This window comes from Martes martes, assembly GCF_963455335.1.
Source record: "Martes martes genome assembly, chromosome: 8".
NCBI classification, from domain to species: Eukaryota; Metazoa; Chordata; class Mammalia; order Carnivora; family Mustelidae; genus Martes; species Martes martes.
Genome location: NC_137895.1, coordinates 81,144,295 through 81,171,960, shown reverse-complemented (window position 1 = coordinate 81,171,960; position 27,666 = coordinate 81,144,295). Strand labels below are relative to the sequence as shown.

The following is a 27,666-nucleotide window of genomic DNA, read 5'->3' as shown; positions in this document are numbered from 1 at the left end:
TAATCATTAGCTTCCTCTCCCACCTCATAGCAAATAGCCAAGTATGCTTTTAATGTAAATCTCTTCTACAGATAGAAAGTACAATTCCTTAGGAGAAAGTCTGCCCTCCGCTATGAAACCCACTGAGGTTAAGAGCCTGAGGAAGTTTCGGCTTCAAATGAACAAAAACAACAACAACAACAACAACAAAATTGTTAACATGCCTTGAGGGAATGATGAGAAGGGAAGATATAAAGGTATGTTTGGTACATGATATCTCAAACATCAGTTTCACTTTATTGCTTACATAAAAATAGCCCTTTCCTTCACTTCACAATACAATAAGAAATAAAAAGGAGAATAGCACACACAGAAAACTTACCCTTTGTTTTTCATTTGAACCCTTTTTATTGGTTTCTTTTTTGCTTTCATCTTCATATACTAGAACAAAGTCAATTCTTCGCTGACCGTCATTAAAAAAAAGGGAGTTGGGTTTCCCATTAAATTCTTCCTGTGTGGGGAAAACAAATTTTAACGTAATTTTTAAGTGTCCATTTATAAGTGTTTATTTTCTAGTATTAATTGGTACGTCAGTGTGTTTATAGAGAAAAAGAAATCCATTGCTAGTTGCTTAACCAAGAGGTCAAGGTCACCGTGATCTTTGCAAGCATAGCATCTTCTAAGTGAAAGAAGTCCTTGAATTAAGCAGTTTAGGATTATTCTACAAACACACGGGATTTATCAGTATTTCCTGTGTAAACACAATCATCTCAGAATTGTTCCCTCCTCGAGCAGCAAAGGAGTTGCCACTTTGTAAATAAAGACAGTAACCAGAGGTGCCTATCTGAAGGAGAGAAGTTTAGTTTCTTCTTCTTTTAGGAAGAAGAAAAATCAAAGACAAAGCACCGTTCATAAAAATCTCATCCTTCTTAAGCCATATTTTCTAACCTTTCTCACAGGACCTCACCACTTCACAGAAAGTACCACTTTATAACATTAAACATACACCAGATGATGCTCTGATAAACACAAAAGCTACAGTGGTTGTTGGTATTTGTTCCTGAATCTACAAAAGATACCCTTCCTTGCCTAGCAAATAAAACAAACAAATGACCCCAGCGACAATAATAAATAAGTGTCTTTAGTTTAGAGCTTAAAAGCCTTATGGCTTAAAAATAAAGAAATAATGGCGCAACACAGACCTAACAGTGTTTAAACAATCTTCATTACCATGTGGATTTGAAAAGAATTGTTTTAATTTGCTCTAAGCAAAGACTTGGGTTTGTGTTTCTCACACAATTTGTGGGCACGCTGATGTGAATTCTGTTGCTGTTGAAGAATCAGACTACTTTTTAACTGATATATAACATTTCTAAATTTGTAACTTTTTTCATTAAAAACTCATGGGGGGATGGCATTTTGTAGTCATTTGGTAGAACCACTTAATCCCTAAATGCGATTAATTCTTCTCTGGACTTCAGCATCAATTCACACAAAAATCACCGCCCCTTCTTCCTTTCCTTCACACTTTTGAAGAGAGACCTTTTGCTGAATGTATACAAGATACTTGTCATTCCTTTCTTTTCCACCAGGGAGCTGGTGATGGTTTACTTGCCCGCAGTCACACCGCCTGCCACTCAGCAGGTTATCTCACCTGTGGAGCATATGCTGCAGGTGTAACCTGATTCCACACACCTTCACACCAGTCATCCTTAACCAGGGATTCTAACCACCAACAGTGTGACTTCCCTAGCCTGAGCACGGTGGGGCCAGGACAACAGACACATCCTTGCCTCAGGCTGGGGCCACTATCGATTCTTTTATTTACAATTTCAGCTCTTTAACACCCATCGACTGTAAAAGTGTTTCAAGCTATACAAAAATGCTGAAACCCTGTCTTTTTCATTTCAGCCACAAAGTCCTTTGGGCTCCTTCCATGTCTCTTCCTTTCAATAAAGATGTCACTATTGGTGACAGCCAGGGTGGCTGCTAGAGGAAAACTTTGTGTAGAGGGGAAAAAAAAAAGAAAAGAATAATTTCTTCAGAACGGCAAAGGGGAGGCAGAGTGGGGCGGAATAGAGTCATAAGAACCTGGTCACCATTACAGACATCTGAAAAGCGTGCAAAAGCCACTTGTTCTCTGTAGCCCACGTTCTGTTGCCTTTGGTGGCATCCAGCCGGACTCACTGAAGTGAAGGTCTGAAGAATGAGGCCCGGAAGGAGCACCACATCTGCACGTGGCTCCCGGCACTCTCCCGAGCATGGCCCTTGCTTGGCCACAGGGGCCAGTGGGCAGCTTTCATGGGTGACAGAAGACCATGGCCCTTTGTTTGGAGGAAAGCCTCAGTGACTTGGCATCAGCCGTCTGTATGAAATAACTAGGTCAAACTCTGATATGGTATTACTGGAACGCAATGCCAGGGAAAGGAGGCCAGTTTTCTGCTGCTATGAAATCCAGGTTTCCCATCTCTCGGCTGAAGATTTCCTACTAGGCAATTGGGAAGAAGGAGGAAACAACAGCAGGGCTGGAAAGAATAGGTTACAAACAAGAAATCTGGCCTAAATTTAAAAAGACTGGTCTATGAACAAAACTGGGTTTTTTTTAAAGGCTGGATTTTTCAGTAATAATTCTACTACAGCCCTAACTCACCCAATAGGACATTGAAATAACAGAGAATTAAAAACTAATTCCTCTCTTAAAGTTTTGCTTTAATGAAGTAAAGTTTTAGTAATCTCTCAGGATGAATACTGATAAACCTCTTTAAAGAACGACTAATTGTTCAGTGATGAATTAGTCTAGTCCTGACCTCTCTGCCTTTCTTGGTCCCTACTCAAAACCTGATCTTTACACTTTCTGACCAAGTCAAATGGCACCAAGACAAGACACAAAAACCCTGAAAGCAGACATTTTTCTGAAGAGGACCTCTGGATGGCCAACAGACAAATGAGAAGATGCTTGTTGCCATTCATCATCAGGGAAATACAAATCAAAACCACAATGAGATATCCCCTCACACCTGTCAGAACAGATAAAATGAACAGCACAAGAAACAACAGATGTTGGCGAGGATGTGGAGAAAGGGGCACTCTCTTATACTGTTGGCGGGAATGCAAGCTGGTACAGCCACTCTGGAAAACAGTATGGAGGTTCTCCAAGAAGTTAAAAATAGAGCTACCCTAGGATCCGGCAATTGCGCTATTAGGTATTACCCAAAGGACACAAAAATACCCAATGCTGTCCCCGGTCCCGAGGATACTAGATTCCACCAATCGAACATTCATTTACTCATTGGTGGCCACGTGACCTAAAGTTGTACTTTAAGTTAAAGGCTGCAGGGGTTAAAAAAAAACCCATATTCATTTGCCATTATGTCAAAACCTGTGCGGCCAGCCACCGTGGAACAGGGGACCTGACCACCTCTGTCTTTGGCTATTGCCTTTGACATTTCACACTTGACATGCAGAGGAGATATGCTGGTCTGAGCAGTAAGAACTTGGCTGCGGAGAAGAGGAGAGCGGATAAGAAGGGAGGTCTGGTGTGATCCATGCAAGCGATGTTATCCAGGCCTCCCTCCTCTCAGCTGGCTTCTTGCCTTCTTTTACTTGTGGGGGCGGATCCTTCAACCAAAGAGCCCCAGAGGGCAGGATTCACCTTAACCAAATCAGGATAAAAAATGCAAGCAGCAAAATTCTGTGCCCAGTGCTTTTAAACTAGAGTTGTGAATTTAGGAACTTGAAAAAAATGTTGCTATTGGCTAAGGGGTACAGATGGGTACCAGTCCCGCCCCAGGATTCAGTTAAGACCTCTGTACTTACTATAGGACAAGAGACTGAGAAAGAATATCCTATTGGACAGAAAGACAAGTCTGAAGATGAGCATTTTCCAGTAATTATTTGGTAGGAAAATTTCCCATAAGCAATCTCTGGCTTAAATAAGGCCTTAGCCTTCTTGAAGAGGAGCTGCTGGTATATGAAGGGTCATATGATGGTGAGGTCTGTCTTCTAGGTTGAGAAAGAAGGGCTGGGGTAAGAGAGGAGCTGGGGAGCCGCTGTGTGAGTGGCACTGCTCTGTTCTAGGTGAGCGGCCCATTTCACTAAAGCAGCCTCCTGCGATCCCTGTTATCAGCACTTGGCAAGGCTGGGAAATAATTTGCTACTAAACATTTGTCCAATCTCATCCTTCTCAAGTGTCCACAAATTGGGTCCTCAAATAACCCTGCAAAAACAAGACTGGAAGTCCCATTCCACAATAGAGGCATCTATTCCTAGAGCTTAAAATGCTGAATTTAAGTTATTTGCCCAAGATCTGCATAAAAAGTGGTCCAATTGGGATTTTTGCTCAAACTTTCATGTGTAAGCGTGAATGAAACTTTCCCTGGACAGCAAGCAATATCTGATTCTATGTCCAGAACTGTCAAATAGTCTATTCCCGATAGGGCTGTCACTTACTATGATATTGGAGAGTAGTCCAAGCTTATTCCTTTATAGGAAGCAGGATGCGAGAAAGATTTAATGCCTAACAATAATGGTTGAGGAATTACATCATGAAAAATAAACAGTATCAAAACACTCACACAACTAAAGAGCAACTGATATGTGAACATGGAAAAAATGTGACTTTCTGCCATCTTTAAGACCAGTAAAACAAAGCTAACTAACTCCAAGAAGGACACAACAGAAAAAAAAGCCAACTTTAATCATAGAGAACTAAAGTGAAAATATTGGATCTTCTAATTTTTCAGTCAACCCTGAATCCATGCGCATAGCGAGTTCTAGGGAAATCGAAGTTCAGAAGCAAAAGCCTTTATGTAAATATTTATATCTCCCAAAATACAGAGCACAGTGGAAATTTATTTACGTGCCATACAGTTACGAGATATACTCTGAAGCGTTTTCCCTAACTGTAGGAGAATTCCGGGAGATTCAAAGCATAAATAATAGTGGAATCTCTTTGCTTTACACAACTCTGTAGAGAGAAAAGCAACCAGGACAAACTCTTTCCTTCTATGAGATCTCCTCTTCCGTCTGCAAAAACAAATAGTGAGAAAATGCAAAGTAGAAAGAAAAATGCCAAGCCCAAGCCCTGCCAGTATGGAAGGCTTGATGCCGAAGGTAGAAAGACTGGTATTGTGGAAAGTAGCGTGGAAAAGAGGAAGTGACCTGTTCACAGGGATAAGGAGAAATACGTGGACACACACGAGAGCTAAACCAGAAGTCAGGTCAGTTAACTGGTGTCTTGGAGGGGATGAGCGAGCATGTTTTTGACTGGACTCAGGCATTCAGGAACACTAAAGGGAAGGAAGTCAGCAGAAAGAGGGTCCGTTCCAGGAGGAAGGTGTATCCAGAATAAGGACTCTGGTTTGTTTTAGAGTCAAGCATGTCAGAATGTTCCACAAAGATCCCTTGATGGTGATGCTGTAATGATCCAGGTGTACTCAAGACCGACCCAGAATATTTGTACATGCCAGTCTCCTTTCCCAGTCTGTTAACCACGCTATTAACTTCTGAAGGCCAGTGGCCACATCTTGTTCACCGTGAGTTCTCTGCTGAGCCTTGCATATAGCACAAGCTCGGTTTGCTTTTTTCTTAGGAAAAAAAATTACCTTTTCTCCCCTGATGATAAAAGTAATATATACTCAATTTAAAAAATTCTAAAGATACGGAAGAGTAAAAAGGAATAAACAGAAATCATTTGTAATCCCAACTCCCAGAGCTGAGCTGAGCTTAATATTTTGGAGTAGATCCTTTCAGGTTTTCATGCGTGCGCACACACTAACCAAAACGGTACTATACCCTACATGCTGTTTTATAAACATCTCTCACAGACATTTTCTAGCTTGATCTAAAGCTCTGTGTCATATTTAATCACTACAATATAAACATTTCCTCTGCTGATGAACACATAAATTGTTTTCAATTTGCTGCCTTTATAAACACTGATGCAATGAGCATCCTTGTATATGTGTATCTGTGCACGTGTTTAATGACTATTTCCTTGGGCTTAATTCTAGAAGATTTTAAGTGGCACAGCCTTTCCAGAAGCTTTTGACATATAGGTCACTAAACTGTCATTGTAATATTTATGATAAATGAATACTTGCACCAGCAGAGTATGAAAATGCCTTTTCCACCCTCACCAGATTTCAGTTATTTTCACTTTCCCCATGATCGTCAAAATATCTTTTTCTCATTTGCACTTTTTAATTAGAGGGTGCCAACATTTTTATGGGTACTGTCCAACTGAATTATTACTTTTGTGAAATGCCAATTACTATTCTTGACCTAACTGAATTATATTATTATTTAATCCCTATTCAGTAGATTCTCTTGAGTTTCACTGATGAGATCCTAAAGACCATACAGGAAAATGGGGCAAGTGGGTAAATGGTAATATAGAAGGGGCCCATAAAATTACCAAGTAAGTCTCAAAAGGAAAAGGGAGAAATATTTTAGGGTATGGTCCATCAGTTGTGGGTTCAACGATGTAGACATGTTTTCCGAAATTCAGACACTGAATTGGAACGTGCTATACCAGTTTTAGAGATCCTTGCCCCAAGTTGACATACTTTCCATTATAGTTTATATGCCACCTCTGTAACTACCAAGTAGCAGTTATATGTTTTGACTCAAAAATTGCCGAAAAAAAAATTTATAACTTAATACTTATTTAGTCCATAAGTGATTTTTGTTGCAGGCATTGGTAATTGGCTCTAACTAGTTCCCAAATAGCTGAACTTATGGGTTTTAGTTCTTTCTCAACAGGGATAGATACAGTTCACTTATAAATGGTCATTAGATTGTGTCATGAAAATGTCGCTGCCGCTTCTGGTTTTTTTTTTGGTTATACCCACAAGGGAACATGCACATGCCAATGGGTTGCTGATTTGGTTTATGCATTTTGCCTTTGTTTTCTTTTGCTTGTGTTAAAATAAACTCTGGAGTTCTATTATTAGAACATCACATTTCAGATGCTGGGTGAGTATAAAGGCATAATGCCTTAGGCATAATTACTGTTAAATATTCCCCTCCAGCCCATGCCAAGGAAACAGTAGTTTCATCAAATGAAGTTCTCACATGACTTTATATATTCTTCAAATTTCTGAACCAAGCTTGAGGAAATATGAAAATAGAACTTTTAATGACCTTTTTAAAGTAAAACTTCCTTAAAAGGAGTTACGTAACTAGAGTAGATAACAGGCTTTCAGAAAATTTGCAGAGATGCTCATAGGAGGCTTCTCCCAGGGCAGGGGCTCTGTTGGAACCCTTTCCTTAACCCCGTGGTTAAGAGCTAGGATTGGGATTTTCAGTGGCATAGCTATATATATTTTTTCTCTCTCCTGTTTTTCCATACATTTTCCAACCATTTTAAAACCTCTGGTTAGTGTTCCTTAATGGTGATCTGCAGAAAAGAGGAGGAATAAGAAAAATCACAAAGAAAAAGACAAAAGTGTGAAAATGCCTATAGCGGTTGTTTTCATGCTTTTCCAGAAGCAGCCATCACTGGTTTGCACAGTTCACATCCGATAATGGTAACACTGGTGAAATGTGGGTGAGATTAAGCTGTAAATATTCCCAATAAAACCTGTGGAAAGATAAAGTGATAGATGTGATAAAACAAGTCAAGTGGTATAAGACGGTAGTTCTGAGAGGCAATGATTATCCTCCCGGAGGCTGACCTCTTAAGGTTTCAATATCCCCAAGGTGTCCTGCTTTTGCTTTCATAACACATTATGGATTTAACATTCTTAAACATGTTTTGAATCTATTAGAATTTTCAGTTTGTACTACCTCTTGAGGAAAAATGTTCTAAAGGTTTCCCACCTAGGCAAGATGGTTGTCCTAATTACACTTTTTGGACCTTTAAGAAATAACTCCTAATCTTATATTCTGGAATCCATTAGAACCAAAAGAATATTTGGACCAGATCCTTAATGATTTAATGGGCTTTCACAATATTCTGTCCACAACTTTAAGATCATCAGTCTTAATGGTTTTCCTGTGACTTTGTAACTACAGGGTTCCCCTCCACCTACCCTCCAATTCCTCTCAGTCAACCATATTTCAAGTGGCTTTCACATATCTAGTTTCAGTTCTCAGAAAACTAACTGGTTATGACTCAGAAGTATTCACTGGTAGTTCTCATTCACCAAATCCATGGCTGTGAACCATTTCCTTTTCCCAGTCACCTAAGTCACATGTGACCTGGATTACGAGTCCCTGAAATTTTATGCTTTTGAAAGAAAATCCTACCTCATAGAAGGTGATTATAATCTTAGAATGAACAGAAAACAGGGTTTCAAACTGGTTATTCAGACTGTCAAACTGCAGATGATATGGAAGAAGGTAGCACTGGGGGTGTAACCAAGGCAACAAGTCAAGCTCTTTCCTAGGCTCCTGTCCAACTCCTCTTCCCAGGCTCCCTTAAAGTTACAATCCGTCACTCCCAGAGGCTCTTCATCTTTTACAGAATGTTGCTGTTTCTCATCTAAGAACTGCCCTGGGTTATTTTTAGCTTTTCAGCTGCTCAGAGTTTGCAACACAAGAGTTCTGTCATCAACACTCACTCCCTCAAAGACTGTTATGTCCCATGTATCCATGGGCCATAATCTTCTCAGACTACTTCTCTGAGAACTGGTGTTTACAATCTCACTCAAAGCAGGAGGAAGAAAAAGAAATCAGAGCACCTAGTGCCCAGCAAAGCAAAGCAATACGACAACACCTATCAGTTGGTTAATGTTTTATATAAATATTACCTTCTCTCCCTTAACTCACAAGCAGTTTACAGGAATGGCTGTTCTTTGTGGTATGAAAACGAGGATGCATAGATGTTTCCAAAATAAAATTAAAAAAAAAAAAAGGACTAATTTAAAACCATGGCACAGAAATGTTTGAAACGGACTATAAATAAAAAAATAACACTTCACAAAATCCTCTTCCTGCCAATTGTTGGGAATTTCCAAGAAGCAAACTGCTCTGATGAAACATTTTTAGATAAACCTTATACCAATTAATAAAGGTCACTTTAACCTTTTTATACTCTAAATTTTCTTAAATACAGTATACAATATTTTTTATATCTTTTAAGAGGTTATTGAACATCACTTAGCTGCTATTATTATTGTTATTATTGTTATGATGGAGGTAAAAATGAACAGACCCCCAACAGAACATGGGCTTTGTTATCCAGCTGAGCCGATTTCAAAACACAACTCTGCTACATACAAAGCAGTATGCCTTTATGTATATATTTTATTTCTTTAAAACTATTTATTCATCTGTGAAAAGGTGGAAATCAAAGAAAGAAATGCATGGTTATTGTGAAGATTAAGAACAATGATACATGAATAGCAATAGCACAGCGCCTGGAACATGGTAAAAGCTCAAGAACTGTGAGTTCTTGGTTTTCTCTAATGCGTAACAGTTTTCTTTGTTAACGACCAGCTGTGGTGGGTGCATTTACATACTCCACAGTCACTAGGAATTTGCACCTGCTTCTTGCTTTTTCTCTCTGCCATTACTCAGATTATGAAGTCATTTCTTCTGGTATCACTTTACCTGTTTTTAATAGGTATTTCATTACACTCTTATTTGCTGTTTCTCATTTGCTTTGAATTGGACAACCAGATTCATGGAATTTATCGCATTTCTTTGAAATTTAATATTGGTGCTTTGGTTTTGGACATCAGAGTCTTTAGTTTTCTTAAGATTCTGAGTAAAATGTGACCGATGTAGAGTGCCTTATCCTGTGAGTGAACAAAATACGTGAAGGGTTAAGATATTATCATGACACTATATTCTCCCTGTGATATACTGATTTATCAGAAATATGTATTTTATATTTTGCTATTCAGATGACCAAAATCTCTTTCTCAGATCTATTTGGTCTCCATCTATATGTCCTGAAGATGCTTCAGAGACATAAAGGTGAAATGGGTGTCTTCCCAAGGGTGTGGGACTGGCTGCCAGGAGGACCAACCATGTAATTAGAGGGCTGAAAATGCCAGTGCCCTCCATCACCTCCAGGGAGGGGAAAAGGGTTGGAGTTTGAATTAGCCAATGACTTAGCCAATCATGGCTATGCAATGAAGCTTCCATAAAAACCAAATGGACTGGGTTTGCAGAGCTTTCTGGGTTGGTGAACACATGGGGACACAGGGAGAGGGGCAGGCCTGGAGAAGACATGGAAGCCCCAAGCTCTTTCCCCATACCTTACCCCACATATCTCTTTATCTGGCTGTTGATTCATGTCCTTCAATAAACTGGTAAATATAAGTAAATGTTACCCTGAGTTCTGTGAGCTGCTCCAGCAAATTGATTGAACCTAGAAAAAAGGTTGTTGGAACCTCCAATCTGTAGTCACTTGGTAGAAGCCCCGGTAACAGCCTGGGTCCATCTCAACTGGGGAGTGGAAAGCAATTTTGTAGGACTGAGTCCTTAACCTTTGGAATCTGATGCCATCTCCTGGTAGACAGTGTCAGAATTGACTTGAATTCTCTGATACCCAACTGGTATCTGAGAACTGCTTAGTGTATGGCGGAATGGGGAACACACCCCCTTCACTGGTACTTGGAACTGGTACCAGGAACCCTTAAAAGACTCTCCCACTGCCACCTCTTTCAAAAGTGGTCTTATGGAATCTGGCATCAAATAGAATGAAAATAATAAGATTAATGAATTGTAAATAGAGAGAATCAGGGCCAGAGAAAGTAGAAGGAAGAATATGTACTAACTGCTGGGACAACTGTAACTGTTGTGATTTTAACATGACACTTGGCACAAAGCCTCCTGGCAGCAGGGTGAAAAGGAAATGTGTTCAATGATCAGTTCTTATTATCAGAATGAAAGGAAGCATTCTGATTTGGGCAGGAGGGAAAGGTCTCATGTGAGACCTTATATAGAAACACACAGTTTTTGTCCATTTCCCTAATAATGTCCTTGGCAAGGAATTGAGGTTATAAAATACAATATGCCCGTAACCTCTGACTTCTTCTTCTTTAGTTCTCATATTGCTTCTACCTTTGAAGCAATTAGTCTACATTTTACCCTGTTCCATCTATTGCCAGCTTTCTAGGTTGCATTCTTGACCCTTACAAACTAGATTACTATTAATATTCCAATCAGTCTCCTTGCATCCAGTTGCCCTGTTTGTCAAATTTACCTTATACACTTCTACCAAATGGATGGTCCTAAACCAATATGTTCAAGTTGCAGGATTCGAAAACCTTCAGTTACTCCCAATGACCTCTGGAAAAAGTGTAAATATTTCCAGTGGGTATTCAAGATCCTTCATAATCTCATTTGTCATAGATATCCTAAATATACATATCAATTTATATATATATATATATCAATTATACATATAGATATGTCCCATAGCTAGCTATATATTTCCTATCAAATATAGGATAAAATATATCCTATATTTTATTATCACTCCCCATTCCTAACCCCCCAACTCAACCATCTTTTCTCACCAGTATTTTGGCTACATCACTATGCTTCCCGCCTCTACTCCTTTACTTACGTGACATCCCCTCCTAAAGTCTCTTTCCCTTCTCCTTCCCACCTACCCAAAACTTAGTTCCACTTCAAGGTGGAACTCCATTCTTCTCTCATGAGGCCTTCCTGACAGAAAGTTCCCGTTACTCTCTCCCTCACTATGCTACTGTCTATGCCAAAGGGTGGGTGCATTCCAAATTTCTGAGACCCCTTCAAGGGGCCCATGGGGCCAGAGCTATTTTTATAATACTAAGATTTGACCTGTCTTCTTTACTGTGTTAGCATCTGCAATGATGGTGCAAAAGCAGTTGGGGGGTGGGTAACATTGCCAGTCTTCGCACTACTCAGCGGCAGCACCAAACTCTACTAGTGGTCTTTATATTCTTCAGTACCACATACAGTAAAGAGCCACTTCCCTCAAACATGTTCTTCATGAAGCTGTAACGACGACTAACTAAATTAAATCCTGACCCTGGTGTACACGGCTTTTCAATACTCTGTGAGAAGAAATGGAAGTACCCATAAAGCACTTTCTGACGCATACTCAAGGAGGATGGTTGTTTGGAGGAAAAGTGGTTGGATAATTTTTGAGTTGCCACTTGCTTCCACAGATACCACTTTTACTCGACAGATGACTGACACAAAATTCAAGTTATCTAGACTTGGGTATTTGGCAGATATTTTTCCAAAAATGAACAAAGTGAAACTGTCATTTCGGGAAAAACAACTGACAATATTTACTGGTAATGATAAAATTCCAAGCAAGTATTAGAATTTAGGACAACTTGTATTCACCACTGTGAATTTGACAGCTTCCCAATATTCATTAGCATTTCTGATGAGACTGGGCGTGTGTTAACAAATGTCATTTTTTTTTCATATTGTATAACAAAATGGGTCAACATTTGTAAGAGCTGCTTAACTCAGTGAACCAATATTTTCAACTGTTCTATGCATAGTGATAAAAATTATGCTTGGGTAAAGATCCATTCAAAATGCAAGACAGGTTTTCAATATACAAAAAGTTTGTCGATATGGTTTCACATTCTACAACCAACCTTTAAGATGCTTACAACCTGCCAAGTTTTAAATTGGTATCAAAGAAGAATACCCACAATTACCTGAAAAGATTAAAAATTCCTCTCTTGGGGCGCCTGGGTGGCTCAGTTGGTTAAGCATCTGCCTTTGGCTCAGGTCATGATCCTGGAATCCCGGGATCAAATCCCACATCAGGTTCCTTGCTCCCACCAGGAGTCTGCCTTTCCCTCTGCCCCTCTCCCCTGCTCATGCTTTCTCTTTCAAATAAATAAGATCTTTAAAAAAACAAAAACAAAACCCAAACTCCTCTCTTTTCTGACTACCTACCTGTGTAAGGCTGGATTTACTTTATATACTTCAACCAAAACAACATACTGCAATTTTTAACTGCAGAGGTAGATATGAAAATCCACCTGCCTTCTCGTAAAGAGTTGTAAAATACATAAAATAATGCCACCCTTCTTACTAATGTCTGTTTTTGTTTAAAGAAAATAGTTATTTTTCATTAAAATATTTTATGTTAATGTACATTGGGTTTATCATTGGTTATGTTTAAGTAAATTAATATATTTAATTTTTTTCAGTTTTAAGTTCTATTATAGTAAGTATCAATATACCCACATAAAAAAAGCTATTTGGGGTCCATACTTAAGAGTGTGAAGCGTAGGACTATAAAGCCTTTAGAACCACTGTTTTATAACATTCATTCTGGCTCTTAATTTTGCATTATATGAATTATAATAATCATACTATTTTTATGTATGCATACTATCATTTTTATTGGATTATAACAATGAAGGAGAGAAACCTGTTTTTTGGTTTAACCTACAACCCCTAGGAAAATAAGCCAACAGACACTTGCAAAATTGACTTGAGATCACATTCAAGTTGAAAGTGTTTAATAGAACCATCTTATTCAAGTTTTATAAAGGTTCAGTCTCATTGGTTTCTAAAAGTTGTACCAGGTGGCTTTGAAAATTTAAGACCACATTCCATCCCAAAGCAGTAGTCAGGTTCTATATACAATTAATGTTTTTAATGGTTATATTGTATTCCACTGAAGTAAACTATTTCCCTTCCCTCTTGGCACATAAGGCCCCCACTACCTGGAACTCCTCCCTTTCCCTGCCTAACCTTCCCTGTCCTCCCCAGCTAGCTTAGGTCTCCTCCTTTTATACTCTCAGAGCACCTTATATTTGTCCTTATATGTCACCTCTCACAATTTTAATTGTGTAGTTATTCATGTAATTATTTGATTAATGTCTGTTTCTCTCACTAGAATATATGCCCCAAGGGATATTTCAGTGATATTTCCCAATAGTACTTGTTTAATAGAGTTATAGAAATATTAAGTGGATAAATATTATTAAATAAGTCAACTGAAATTAATTAACCCTTTATTCTGTGATATTTCATAATGTTACAGATAAAGCAACAGCAGGCAGGGGGTGGGGGTGGGGCGGGATTCCATTAGCCATCACAGAAGAAATGAAATTTTCTGATTTCTCCTTTTTAAGGAAGTGCTTAGAGAACAGACGGTGGGTGGCAAAGTGGCAATGGGAGACTGTGAAAGTCCAGGGAAGAAAGGCAGTGAGGGACCTAGTCTGAGGGGGTAGCAAAAGAAATGAAGACAAAGGGACAGGCAAGCCATGACTTACACTTAGACACAGCAGGTCAGAAACAACGTCAGGAGGATTCTGAGGTTTCTAGCTTGAGCAGCTGAGAGGATGGTGAGTATATTTACCAAAATGCACAAAACTGGAAGAATAGCACAGTTAGGAGGGGAAGACTCATAAGACTCTGTGAGATTTCTGAGTGGAGAGGTCAAGGATTGAGGCTGAGACTGTAAGTAGAACCCTGGGAGCTGTTAACACAGAGTTCTGTGGTAACTGGAGCTGAGGGAGGGAGTGTGAGGAAAGCCAGCGAGAAAAGATGAGCTTGGGAAATCTGACCGGCAGGAAGGGCCTGGGCAGACAAGGAGGGGAAGCAAGAAGGTAAACAGGTGGTCAACCGTAAGATTATCTTGGGTTCCTTCCCCCTTCACTTCCCAGCTGTCTCCCTTCATTTCCTCTTCCCGCACTGCCCACCCGCCTGGGACCGTCAGAGCGGTCCGCTAACTGGACTGCTCGCTTGCTTCTCTCCTTCCAATGCCTTCCGCATGCTCCAGCGAGACTGCCATCCACACTCTCTAGCTGCACTGTCCAACACCATAACTACTAGCCCTACTGAATTCACAGGAATTAAAATAAAACAATTAAAAATTCGGTTCTTCTGTGTCACTAGTCACATGGTAGGGTAGGTCATCAACAGGACATGACCGCTGGTTGACCCTGTACCTGGACCCCAGCAATCAGAGGCTCCTCACCCCCTCCTCTGTCTTTGGAATGTGCATTCCATTCGCCTTCCCTGCTCCGAGAAGCTACCCCAAGGACATAGCCTTGAGATAGTGATGTGGAATTCAGACTGTCTGGTCCACATATATGACTGAACACAGTTAAGGCTCTATATAAACTTCTAAAATTCTGGCAGGTGGTGGGGGTGTGGGGCGGTGGTAGAGATCTAACTGCCTTGAGGCTGCCTAAGATAAGCCTTGTAAGTTCCTTTGCTTACTAAACCTATCACCTCTAGATCTGGAGTGGCCTCTTTCTTCAGTCTCTCCTTCCCTTCACACATGGGGTCAGTTTCAGATTGTACCCAGGAAGGTTCCAAGGAGATTTTGAACAAACACAACACTTCAAGGGTCTCCGCAGCCAGACATGGCTAGAGGGCTACAGTGTCGGACATCACAGAGATAGCACACTTCAATCATCACAGAAAATTCTGTTGGGTAGTGCTGCTATAGCATTGCTTTGTCTTTTCAGCTCAGAAGTTCAAACTCTTGGTCCAATACTGCTACATTCGGCCTTCAACTGTCAAACTTCATCTCCTCCCACTACCCCAGATCAACTCTATACTCGATACACACTGGACACTCCTTACTCATCCCCACCTCCACTCACGGGTTCATGCGGTTAGGAAACCCTCCTGTACTACAGCCACCGTGATGGTCACGTTTGTGTGTCAGCTTGGCTAGTCTACAATACTCAATTATGCAGTGGAACACTAATCTAGGTGTTGCTGCGAAGGTATTTGGTAATGTTGGGGCCGATTCCACGTTAAACCCTGTTAGACCCCTAGGGCCTGCCTGGGCCTACTTAGCCATAGTGACTCCATGTTGCCTAGGTAGGCATTTTGTTGTTTAATAAATGCTTCAGCAGTTACTGATACCAGTTCCAGGTAACCGCTGCTAAAACACATACCTAAAACAAGGCCATTTTGTTGTTTAATAAACACCTCAGCAGTCACTAGTATCGGTTCTGGGTAACCATTACTAAAACACACAGGTAGGAGACATCCAATCAGCCAAAGCCACATACGTAGAGGTCTGTGGTTGTGCCCTATAAAACTAACCTGTAAGACCAAGAGAGGGTCGCTCTCTTTGGAGGTGGCCCTGGCCGGTCAGTCTGACTTCTAATGCTTGGCATAGAATAAAGCTTTACATAACTTTCACTTTGTCTCAGCCTCGTTCCCCTGGCCGGTCAGTCTAACTTCCAATGCTTGGCGTACAATAAGACTTTGCATAACTTTCATTTTGTCTCAGTCTCGTTCCTTTGATAACGGACCCAACAGTAGACGTGGTTAACATGTACAGTCAGTTGACTTTAAAGGAGAGGTTATAATAATGACATATTTCTGTTATAAAATGTATGATACAGGGCACCTGGGTGGTTCAGTCAGTTAAGCATCTGCCTTTGGATCAGGTCACGATCCCAGGGTCCTGGGGTCGAGTCCTGCATCGGGCTCTCCGCTCAGTGGGGAGCCTGCTTCTCTCTCTGCCTCTGCCTCTCCCCCTGCTTATTCTCTCTCTCAAATAAATAATATTAAAATTAAAATTAAATGTATGATACAAGCCATTAAAAAATACTCTTAATGACTTAAATTATCTTAAATATTTATATCACAAACTGGTAATTAAAGTAGCAGCTTCCCTATAAAATATTCAGAGACTGGCCGACTGTTCAGGTGGGACACTGGTCTTCTCCTACTCTGAGACTGGGACTTATACCATTGCCCTGTGGTTTTCTGGCCTTGAGATTTGGTCCAGAACTTACACCCTGGTTCGCCTGATTCTCAGGCCTTTGGACTGAGTCTGAAACTATGCCACTGGCTTTTCCTGGGTTTCCAGCTTGCAGATAGCAGATCATGGGACTTCTCAACATTTGCAATCATGTAAGCTAATTTGTATATTAAATCTTTCTCTCTCTTGCTTTCTCTTTCTCTGTATATATATATGTGCACACACATGCACCTCTGCACATGTGTGTGGAACAAAAAGTCTGGCAACTTTCTCACTAAATGCTTCTACAAAGATCATTGCTTTTACCCAGGATTAAAATAGTTCCAATCACTGAACACTACATTAGAAACTAATGATGCACTATACATTGACCAAGTGAATTTAAATTAAAAAAAATAAAATTAAACTAAAGTATTTCTTAAAACGACAAAAGGAAAGGTTATTCTCCTCAATGATCTGGGTGAGACTCACCTAATCAGCTGATGGTCTTAAAAAAAAAATAAAAATATTCTCAGGCTTCTCTGAGATAAAGAAGTTTTACCTTATGGCCTGTAGCAGCTACCCCTGCCCCTGAGTCTCCAGCCCGCCCTTCCTGCCACCATGCTCTATGCATTGGACTCCACACTGCATAGACCAATTCCTTCAAGTAGATCTGCTTAATAAATCTCTTTATAGGGGCACCTGGGTGGCTCAGTGGGTTAAGGCTCTGCCTTCAGCTCAGGTCGTGATCCCAGGGTCCTGGGCTCGAGCCCCGCATCGGGCTCTCTGCTCAGCAGGGATCCTGCTTCCCTCTTTCTCTCTGCCTGCCTCTCTGCCTACTTGTGATCTCTGTCACATAAATAAATAAAATCTTAAAAAAAAAAGGTTCCTTTAAAAAAAAATCTCTGCTTATATATAGAAACAGATATATACATACACATATGTACACACACAACTGAATGTGCATATACGTGTGTGCGTGTGTGCGTATGTATATATCCTACTGTTTTCTGGACTGGAATACCTTTCGGTACAGATTTCAGCCCCTGGTGAAATGTACCCTTAAGGGCTGAGCCATTTACCACCAGCGCCTTCAAAATCACAAATGTGACTTTTCAAAGATAATGGTTCTTAAACGAGGCTGCAAGTTAGAGTCACCTTCGTAAACTTGTTACAAACATAGGCAGGCTCTGACCAGGAGCAAGATTAGCATCCGAAGGCCAGCTTGGACCTTCACTTTTTAAAAGAGCTCTCTAGGGAATTCTGAGGCACAAACAGAGCTGGGAACCAGGATCCTAACCGAACTCCTCTCGACTTTAAGTGCTGCTGGAACTCCTCAAACACCACACACTGCCTCATGATCTTCCGTTCAAACAACTAATCAGCATCAGTTGCAGGACTAACATTTGTCAGTTATGAAGACAGTGCAGTGCGCAGGGGACAGAGGCAACAGTGGGCCCACTCTTGGCCTTGAGGGGAAACAGATATACTGCGTGGTATTCCTTGCAGCACGTGGATTAATAAATATTAAATGAATGAATAAATGAAAATTTTAAAGCAAAATTTAGTGAAGCTGATGGTGGTTTATTCAAAATAGTGCATAATTTAAACAGCTCTTATTTCTAGTTCAATTGAAAATCCTATTAGCAAGGGTTGGTAAGTGCCTGACATATTTATTTATTGATAGACTGTACTGTTGGTATTTTAGAACATTGCTGAGTAGGATTAATTCTCACCCCACGGATAATTTGGTAGATACTCCATGCCTATAACTACTTTCCTCAGAGGCCTAAGTCAAAAACGCCTCTCTGTGCTCTTACAAGGGGAACAGAACCGACTCCTGATGTCAGCACAGTCTGAGCTCATTTGAAGGGAGGGGAAGGGGGACGGTGGGGTTGATCGACACAGGGCTGTGGTTCCTGTGAGGCTGGCCAGCCCTGTACCTGCATCTGTGTGGTCAAGTATAAACGTCCATAAATGTTAGGTAAGATTCTTACTGTATTATTATTTTATGAATATGCTTTTACGATGGCTAAAATGCTTTTCCATCACCGTGCAGTCACGGAACAACACCCCAGTGAAGGAATCTGCTGATTTTCCTGCTTTTTCACATGAGGAGACCGAGGTCCTAAGAGAAAAAGCGACCGGCTCACAGGGGACTTAGAGCAGAACAGCACAGGGACAGAGGGCTTCTAATTCCCTAGAATGCCATCTTGTGCTCAGCTTCCTGGGGGACTTTCAGAACGACTTTCTTTTACAAAAAAGAAAAAAAAAATTTTTTAAGTAAAAACACTTTTCAAAGTCTCAGAAGTACCTCCTCTCGTTCACCTCTCTCCTTCAACCTTTTGATTTCACAAGACAGTATATTCACTTTTTAAAAACACTTAAGACTACCGAAAAACCACGAAATGCTGGTGATGCCATTAGTATCCCTGAATGATCTGTCAAATGTCTCATTATGTGTTTTTATTTTAAGGGATTTGGACTTAGCAGTCAAATTTTACTCCAGCCACAAGTATGGTCTTGACTTGATATATTCTAATTCATACTAATATTGTAAAGATCTATGTTATTGGTTTGCTCATTATAATTAATGAAAATGCTCTTTGGTAGTTATTAAAATCTGTCAGGTCACATTAATCTACATTTCAAAAAGTAACTTGGGAGAAGGAACTGTAAATGCATTTTCCTTTTAACGGAGCCATTGGAGTTTTCTGGGTAAAAGCGTATTACAGTGTTTGGTTTGGTTTTGATTTTTAAACCAGAGACAGACTTAAGGAATACATTAGCGGCTTATAGTAAAGATGCACTTTTTATTGTTATTTGTCAAAATAAGGAAAGCTAGAGTTAACTAGTAGGACTTCAGAAATAAAGGGATTTTAAATCATCTTTCCAAAGCCCTTAAGCCTTCCAAATTAATTACAAATTCAAAATACGTTGGGGGGGGGGGGCAGCTACAGTTGAAATCCCACAGGTCTTTCCTTTTCACTTTTCCAGGAATCCTGTGAATTCATTCTGTGTAAAGATTTCTGCCAAGTTCTGTGTTTCTCTTTAAATTTTTATTACAACTTCTTCCATTACTGCTGTTTTTTAGGTCATGGCCCAGTCAGGTTATTTACCAGCAGACCCTCAACTTTCACTCAATTCTTTTGCTTCTGTGGGCTTTTCTGGCCATTATTGTGGCCTGCTTCTAGATGACTTATAATCAAATGAGTTCCATGGTAAATACTGATATCACATCTTTGTTCAGAATGCCCAGGGCTCCCTGCTTTCCTCATGCCTGTTTTTGTCAAATTAATTTTGACATTTCCCCAGATAATGGATAGCTCAGTGAATTTCAAATGGGATACTTTGTGGGGCAAGAATTCACAAGGCATTTCAGTCAAGGCTTTCTGAAAATAGGGGAATAAAAGCAATAGAATGAACACTGTTACAAAGAGGAAATTTGGTTGATGATGATGATAGGTTACAGGAGGGGAAAGAAAATAAAACAAAAGCAACTCAGATTCATAAGTGAGCCACATACAACTTACTAGGGTGGGATAGCCAGAAACATCCTGTCTTTCTCTCACTCTCTGCTTGCCTCCCACTACCACGTCCTGCTACGCATAAATATCTATGCCCTTCCTTCCTATCCCCATTGATGTGTCCTGGTTCAAGCATACATCATCTGCATAGGCTGTTACCCAGTCTGTCTACATGTGAACTCCTCCAAGGAAATATGGTACTTCAAATATGAGCCAGTCTTTCTACTGAAATAAAATATCTGCCTATATATATATACCGTTTTATTTTTTTAAAGATTTTATTTATTTATTTGACAGACAGAGATCACAAGTAGGCAGAGAGGCAGGTAGAGACAGGGGAGGATGCAGGCTCCCTGCTGAGCAGAGAGCCTGATGCGGGGCTCGATCCCAGGAGTCTGGGATCATGACTGAGCCAAAGGCAGAGGCTTTAGCCCACTGAGCCACCCAGGCGTCCCTATATACCTTCTATTCATGGGTCTTAACACTGTATTTTGCAACTCCATCCACCAATTACTATCAAATATTTAAATATTTAATTATCAAATATTTATTTATTTATATTTAAAAATTTAAATATCAAATATTTAAATTTGATATCATACTCTTGCCTAAGTGTCAGAATCCACTACCATGTTGATTTTCTAGAATCAATATGCTGTGCCCCCCCCCCCCGCCTTAAAATGGTGCACTCTGAACAGTGGGTGGCTTTACTGATAATGAGCAGGAGAAGCCTAGTACTTACTTTGTTCTGGACACATAGGTATGAACGCAACCTAGACTTGCATTAACTTTTTGACATTATTATTACATGCTTGATTCATACTAAGTTTAATTAGGCCAATACCTAGCCTTTTCACATGATCAGTCATTAGCCTCAGCTCTTACAATCTGTACTTAGGCAGCATATATTTGTGAATTAGGGAGCAGGAGCTTACTTTAATTCATATTGATTTTTATCTCCTCTAGGAATTGATTTCTAGCCGTTGTTCCAGTCTTGGTAAGATCAATTGCCCAGATAAGTATACTCTCACTGGGTCCACATTTCTTCATTCTGTATGTAAATGTAATCTTTTTCACACTGTTTGCTAAAATCAAAACACGCAAAAATGTGTCAACTACACTTCAATTAAAAAAACACAAAAATGCCCACGGCTTTCCCCTGTTCTACCATTATAATCACCTCCATTTAAAAAAAAAAGAAAAAGGTAATGTACTCAGTTTGACATGACTTATTTTTATTGAACTTGCGTTGGCTCCTGATGACCTTTCTTTTTTTAACATTCACAAACCATCTGCTTAAAAATCTCATTCTATAATATTCCTGGAGATTAATACTCCAGGGGCAATGTCTCCATTTATCAGAATTCAGTCTATGTCCAACTTCTACTCCAACCCTACACCTTCTGGAAAACTGTTATATTTGTCCCTCTACAATTCTGGAACTTGTCCTGGCCCCCATATCACCTCCAGATTCCCCACTGTGGTTCTAGGAGCAAATCACATGTCCTTTTAATACCCTGGTTGACACATAATCCTTCTAGCTAAGAAGTTTAAACTCATTTGGAATAACGACATTCCTTTCTACACTAGTTTCATGCAGCATGGGCTTCTATAGCTCTCTCTCCTAGGGCTTGAACACAACCAATCTAAAATAAATAAATAAATAAAAATTAAAGGAAAAGAGACAAAAGAAATATAGAAGCTGATAAGTTCTTTCCCCCTCTGTTTTCTCGTACCATTAAATTGTCTTCCTCAAGTTTTAGATTACTGCTTCAAAATCTAACACAACTCTAAAGTCAATCCTTCTCTCTTTCACTCACCATGCTAAGCAATTTTTCCACAAGCTTCCATTCAACACATTCATTCCGGACTTTACTTTTATTCTTAATTTTTAGTAATAGTGGAAAAAATAAGATTGGGATATTCCAGAGGATTATTAGCACGGAATGATAATTTTGTTAACTCTGAGTTAAACTGGTCGTAGCTGGTCTGGTCCAGCTGGGCCAAGAAGCCCAGTCATCATTTATGACTGTTTCTCTGGGAAAATGCATTCTGCATTCCAAAGAAGTGACTCAGAAAGAAATCTCTTGACTGAGACTTTGCACGCTGGCCTATTTTTGCTCCTACCCTCCAATCCTAACAAATCAACAAATGTAGCTTCTGAATCAGCCACATAAAGCAAACGAGTAGGTCCCCTTCTCTCTATATTCAGGTAAATTATACATTCCCTCACCTTTTGCTCTTGAATGCATGAAATGCTCTCAAAGTTGAAATGCCAGGTGAATTCCTACCATAGCAAATGGGCCGATTCAGCTATTCTTACTGGCCTATATTTGGTCTCATTTCTTCTTTTGAGAGTTCTTTTGCCAAATCCATGTTCCTTTGTTTGGTTTCCTTATTTGGGTGAGTTCCTTTTCTCTTTTAGTTTGGTGAACTTAGTGCCAAAACCTACAAAGCAAAGCCATCCTATTTCTTTGTAGAAGACACAAGAGTACAAAGCCAAGTAAAGAAATGCTTTATTCCCAGTCTTCCAGGTCCTGAAGATCCTGGGATCTTGAGGCAGACCTTGGGACTTTGGTTGGGTTTCTGAGATTAGCCAGAAAAGATCCTGGACTTCCAGTCTCCCTCAATAGCCCCAGCATCAATTCATTTACCTCAGGGCCAGTTAAGCCAGAAATAACCAAAATGAAGTCTGGATTTCTGGGGGAGGGGAGACGGAGATTAAAACAGACCCTGGAAGCCATTTTGAAATAAACCTTGACCGATCAGAGGCGCCTGGGTGGCTCAGTCGTTAAGTGTCTGCCTTTGGCTCAGGTCATGATCCCTGAGGATCAAGCCCCGAGTCAGGCTCCCTGCCCAGCGGGAAGCCTGCTTCTCCCTCTCCCACTCTTCCTGCCTGTGTTCCCTGTCTTGCTGTGTCTCTCTCAGTCAAATCAATAAATAAAACCTTAAAAACAAACAAACAAACAAAAAACTTGACCGAACACTTTGAAACAAAGTCTGAAAACAAAACTATGCAGACCTCTGGGCAACTGGCTCTGATCATTCTTTCGTACCTTTCACATTCAGGGCAAAGACGTAAGGCTGACATTCACCTTATTCTATAGGTCACTTCCAGACCATTAGTCCCCAGTGTTCTTGGGGTAAAAGCAGATCCTCTTCGGTCCATGCAAGTAGCATAAACTACCAGAGTTTCCCAGAGCCTATCATCTCCTACCTGCTAGCTGCTGCTCCTAGTCCACCACTCACATTTCCCTCTCCATTCCAAGTTTTCCCTCATCCAGAAGGACATCTGTATCCACAGACATGACGGGGCCACCTTGGCCCCTTAGTAACTTGACCCTAGTGATGTTCTCCCTTTCATGCACTAACTTCCATGGTCTAACCCTGGACCTTGTCATCACTTGAAAAATTCTCTTTCCAAAACCACTTACTCAGGTATCCCCCTTTCTGACCATAACTAACATCTCCTCCTCGTTTCACAATGCCCTCAAAGGCACCGTGACTTTTTCTAACCAATCTGTAGACTCACGTTCCCTCCCCTCCCCTCCTTTTGAAAGGTTACATTTCCCAGACTCATCATTTCATCCGTATTACCAGTATTCTGCACTTTCCATCTTGACCATCTAGCCAAGCCCCAACTCGGGCAGAAGCCTGCCGTCTGCTTTCTTGGTGTCTGAGCGACGCTGGAGAATCCATAGCAAGGAGGCTGGGATTGCTGGAATTCAGGCTCACCAGCCCCACACGGGCCCTCACCACTGCCCAGGCATCCTCGTACTTTTCCTGTTTTCCAGGCCAGCTTGGTCTTCCGCTCCTCTGGCTCTCCAGGACTGCTTCAAAGCACCACCCGCCCCCCCACTCCCCCGCCACCCCAACATTCTGTTCTCTTCATTCTCAGCGGCTAAAAGTGGAAGCTGTTGGGTAAGAACTCTGCTTCTCTCCAACAAAGCCATAAACCAGCAGCTGCTCCCGTATCTTTAGAGACACTGCTCCTCCCATCTAATGTGGACCCTCCACATCTATAAACCATTCCACAGCCCATCTCAAAGCCACTCTTTTCTCATCAATATTTAAATCTGTTCAGGTTCCATCCGACAGGAGGGTATCCTCTCTGGTTCTCAGTCTCCTCCACTCCTTCTCTCTCACCCTCAAGCCCTTCGAAGTCAGACTCCCGGAAAGAGAGTTCAGGATTTCCTATTTTTTTTTCTCCTCCTTGTTCCATAATCCACTCCAAACTGGATTAGAGGGGCACCCCCAGCACTCCCCAGAAACAGCTCTATATAAGGACACGAGTGATCCTAATGATTTTGCAGTATTCGTTTAACTCACGGGTTCTTAAATGAGGGCAATTGTGTCCTCAGGGGACATTTAACAATGTCTGGGCATATGTGGTTGTCACAGCTGGGGACAGGGACCTTTGCATCCCATGGGCCAGGGCCAGTGATGCTGCTAAACATCCTACAGTACACAGGACAGCCCCACAAGAGAAATCCAGCCCAAGATGTCAGTGGTGCTGAGGAATCTGCTGTCTGAATCCCTATGCAACACCCCAAACTACTCACCACATCATCTGCTTCTCAGCTTCTATCCTGCCATTCTTCAGGTTTCTCTCCCACCTCTCCGGTCATCTCCTTTGGCAGCCGTCTACTGATCCCTGAGTCACTAGCCCTCCTTTCTTAGAGATTTGAGCCCTGCCTCATCATCAACTTCTCCAAGACATTTCTTCTGACATAATTCTTGGGGATTTCCACCTCCACCCTCCCAGCATCCTGTCCTTGCAACTCTACCCTGCCCTGGCCCCTCATTCCAATGCTCAGTATCCCAGACCTTGTCTGTCCTGGTTACTATAATTCCTCCCTTAGTCAGAAAGATCCTGACTCTCCAACCATATTTTTCCTGTTCACTCTCTCCAATACCCCAACTGCAAAAATTATCAAACCCCACTAAGGTCTAACTGTCCTGATCCTACCGCCTTATCCTGCTCATGTCCCTGGCCCTCTACTCTCTTGGAAACACTCTTAGCCCTGTCTTGCTTCACTGAACTGGCTTGAAGAAACCCCCAAATTGCCTAAATCAAACTTGTTGTCTACTGTACTGTTCCCCAAAGCCGGTTGAATGGGAAAAGCACACACCTGTCATGACAACAAACCCCAGGTGGGTTCTCTTAGTGCTGCCAGGAAATCATACTACATTTCCCAGAGCTTTCACTCTCAGATGACTGTCTCATACCTTCTCCTCTCTCTTTAGGTCTCTCACGCTCTTCTTCCTTCCTCAATGTTAGTTAATGTCTTGCTTCTCGTTTCACTGGTAAACAAGAAGCAATCAAGAAAATACGTCAGGGGCACCTGCGTGGCTCAGTCATTAAGCCTCTGCCTTCAGCTTAAGTCATGATCCCAGTGTCCTGGGATCAAGCCCCACATCGGGCTCCCTGATTGGTGGGAAACCTGCTTCTGCCTCACCTACTACCCCTGCTTGTGTTCCCTCTCTCACTGCGTCTTTGTCAAATAAATACATAAAATCTTTTAAAAAGGGGGGGGGGGTGCCTGGGTGGCTCAGTCGTTAAGCATCTATCTGCCTTTGGCTCAGGTCATGATCCCGGGGTCCTGGGATCGAGCCCCGCATCGGGCACCCTGCTCAGCAGGAAGCCTGCTTCTCCCTCTCCCACTCCTCCTGCTTGTGTTCCCCTCTCTCTGTCAAATAAATAAATAAAATATTTTTTAAAAAAACTTCAACAAGCTCCTACTAGGAAGACTACTGAACTAATTCCAGTTGGGTCCCAATACACTGGTTTTCCTCCTACTTGTAAGAATAAACTGTCTCTGCAGCCATGGGGGGGTGTCCAACCTCTCCACTTATGGACCAGATTCCATTCCTTTCTTTTCTTCTCAAGGATGTCATTCCAGAAATCCTTCCTTCTTGCTCCCGCATCATCCTATTTTCCCTCCCTACTGGATTAATTTCCATCACCTTACGAACAGAAATTCCTGCCATTTTTTTTTTCTGTACACAGCTGGTACAGACTTGGGGGCGGAACAGCACATTGAGAGACGGACAGTCTGCCCAGCAGGGCATGCCAGATCTTGTCCTGGGCTTGTGACACCCAGGTGTCCCAGAGGCTCCCTGGCCCGAGGTCCTGAGCAGCATGGGCAGCAGTACCGGGCTCAGCTCACATCCTTCAGGGCGGGGGCGGTACACTCGGGCAGGATGGGGACTCCTGGCGCACATGAGAGTTGTAGTATTTCGGCTGCATCAGTTCACCTGCTTTCGTGTCAGGGGCTGTGTAAGCTTCCAGAAGTTGGTGGCTCAGCTTTTTGCTGCACAGCACGAAGCCCATCGGGCCACTGGGGTGGGTGGGGACGGTGCAGTAAGCCGAAGTCGCCACAGGGAAGGGAGACTTGCAACCTGCTGCATCTCTTGATGAGGTCTGGGGAGCAGCCACGCACTGCCACTCGCCCTGGCGGGGGACACTCGCCACCATCCGTGAGGGCCACCTTCACAAGTTGGTGATAGGACTCCTTGAAAAGAGTCTTGGCAGAGCCCAGGGGGTCTGCAGGAGTCAGTGATGATGACATCAAAGGCATCCTTGTTCTGTTTCATGAACTCAAAACCATCACCCACGTGTAGGGTCAGCTTGGGGCCACAGCCACCCACAGCTATGCCTGGCAGGAACTTCCTAGAGACCTGGACAACATCCTTGTCAGTCTCCCACTGGACCAGAGGCTGACTCCACGGAGGAATGCTTCACCACCTCCTGCAGGACACCCCTGTCTCCAGCCCCGATGAGCAGCACCTGGCAGGGGATGGGGCGGCTACAGAGGGCCAAGTTGGCTACCACCTCCCAAGAGAACTCGGCCCCCTCCGCGCACTGGGTGACGCCGTGCAATACTAGCACGTTGCCACAGCGCTCACTGCAGAAGACAAGGAGAATCCAGGCCAGGCTGCAGGGCAGGAGGAGAAGAGCAGCAGGAAGGGACCAGCTCCGCCCACCGCCTGTGCTACAGCCTAACCCGGCCAGGGGTGGGGGCAATTCCTGCCATCTTCAGACTAAATTAAAAAACTTCTCTTCGTCCTCATACATAATAACACCTTGTTCTGCATTCATGCTCAGAGAAGAAAAAAAAAAATGTAAGTGTCATCTAAATGCTGTGTATCCTACTCCTCTTCTCCCCTACTGTATTCAATCCTCCCTAGTTTTGTATCCCCCTGCTCAGCTCAGACGTCTCTTGTCGAGGCTTCCACACTACTCAATCCAACTTCCCATCCTCCCCAGCAGATCTGGTCATTCCCTCCAACTTCTTTGGCTCCCAGGACTCTCCTCATTTTCCTCCAACCTCGCTGCTCCCCCTTCTTAGCCTCCTCTGGGATTCGCCCTCAGGTCCCCTGACTTGTGAACACTGGAGTCCCCAGGGCTCCGTCCAGGGTCTCTTCATCTCACCCCTTGCTGGCCTCAGTCCGTGCCACAGATTCAAACACCACCCGTGTGCTGACAACCCCCACATCTCTAGCTAGACCGCTCTCTCTAACTCC

General features: G+C 41.9%; 1 protein-coding gene across 1 annotated transcript in view; it reads right to left on the bottom strand.

Moving 5' to 3' along the window:
• The window catches only part of ANO6 (anoctamin 6), a 187,635-nt gene that overhangs the window by 79,352 nt on the left and 80,617 nt on the right, over positions 1 to 27,666 (bottom strand). The window contains exon 3 of the mRNA XM_080810038.1: positions 362 to 490. Coding sequence (XP_080666164.1) covers positions 362 to 490 — 129 coding nt within the window. The remainder of the gene's footprint in view (positions 1 to 361; positions 491 to 27,666) is intronic.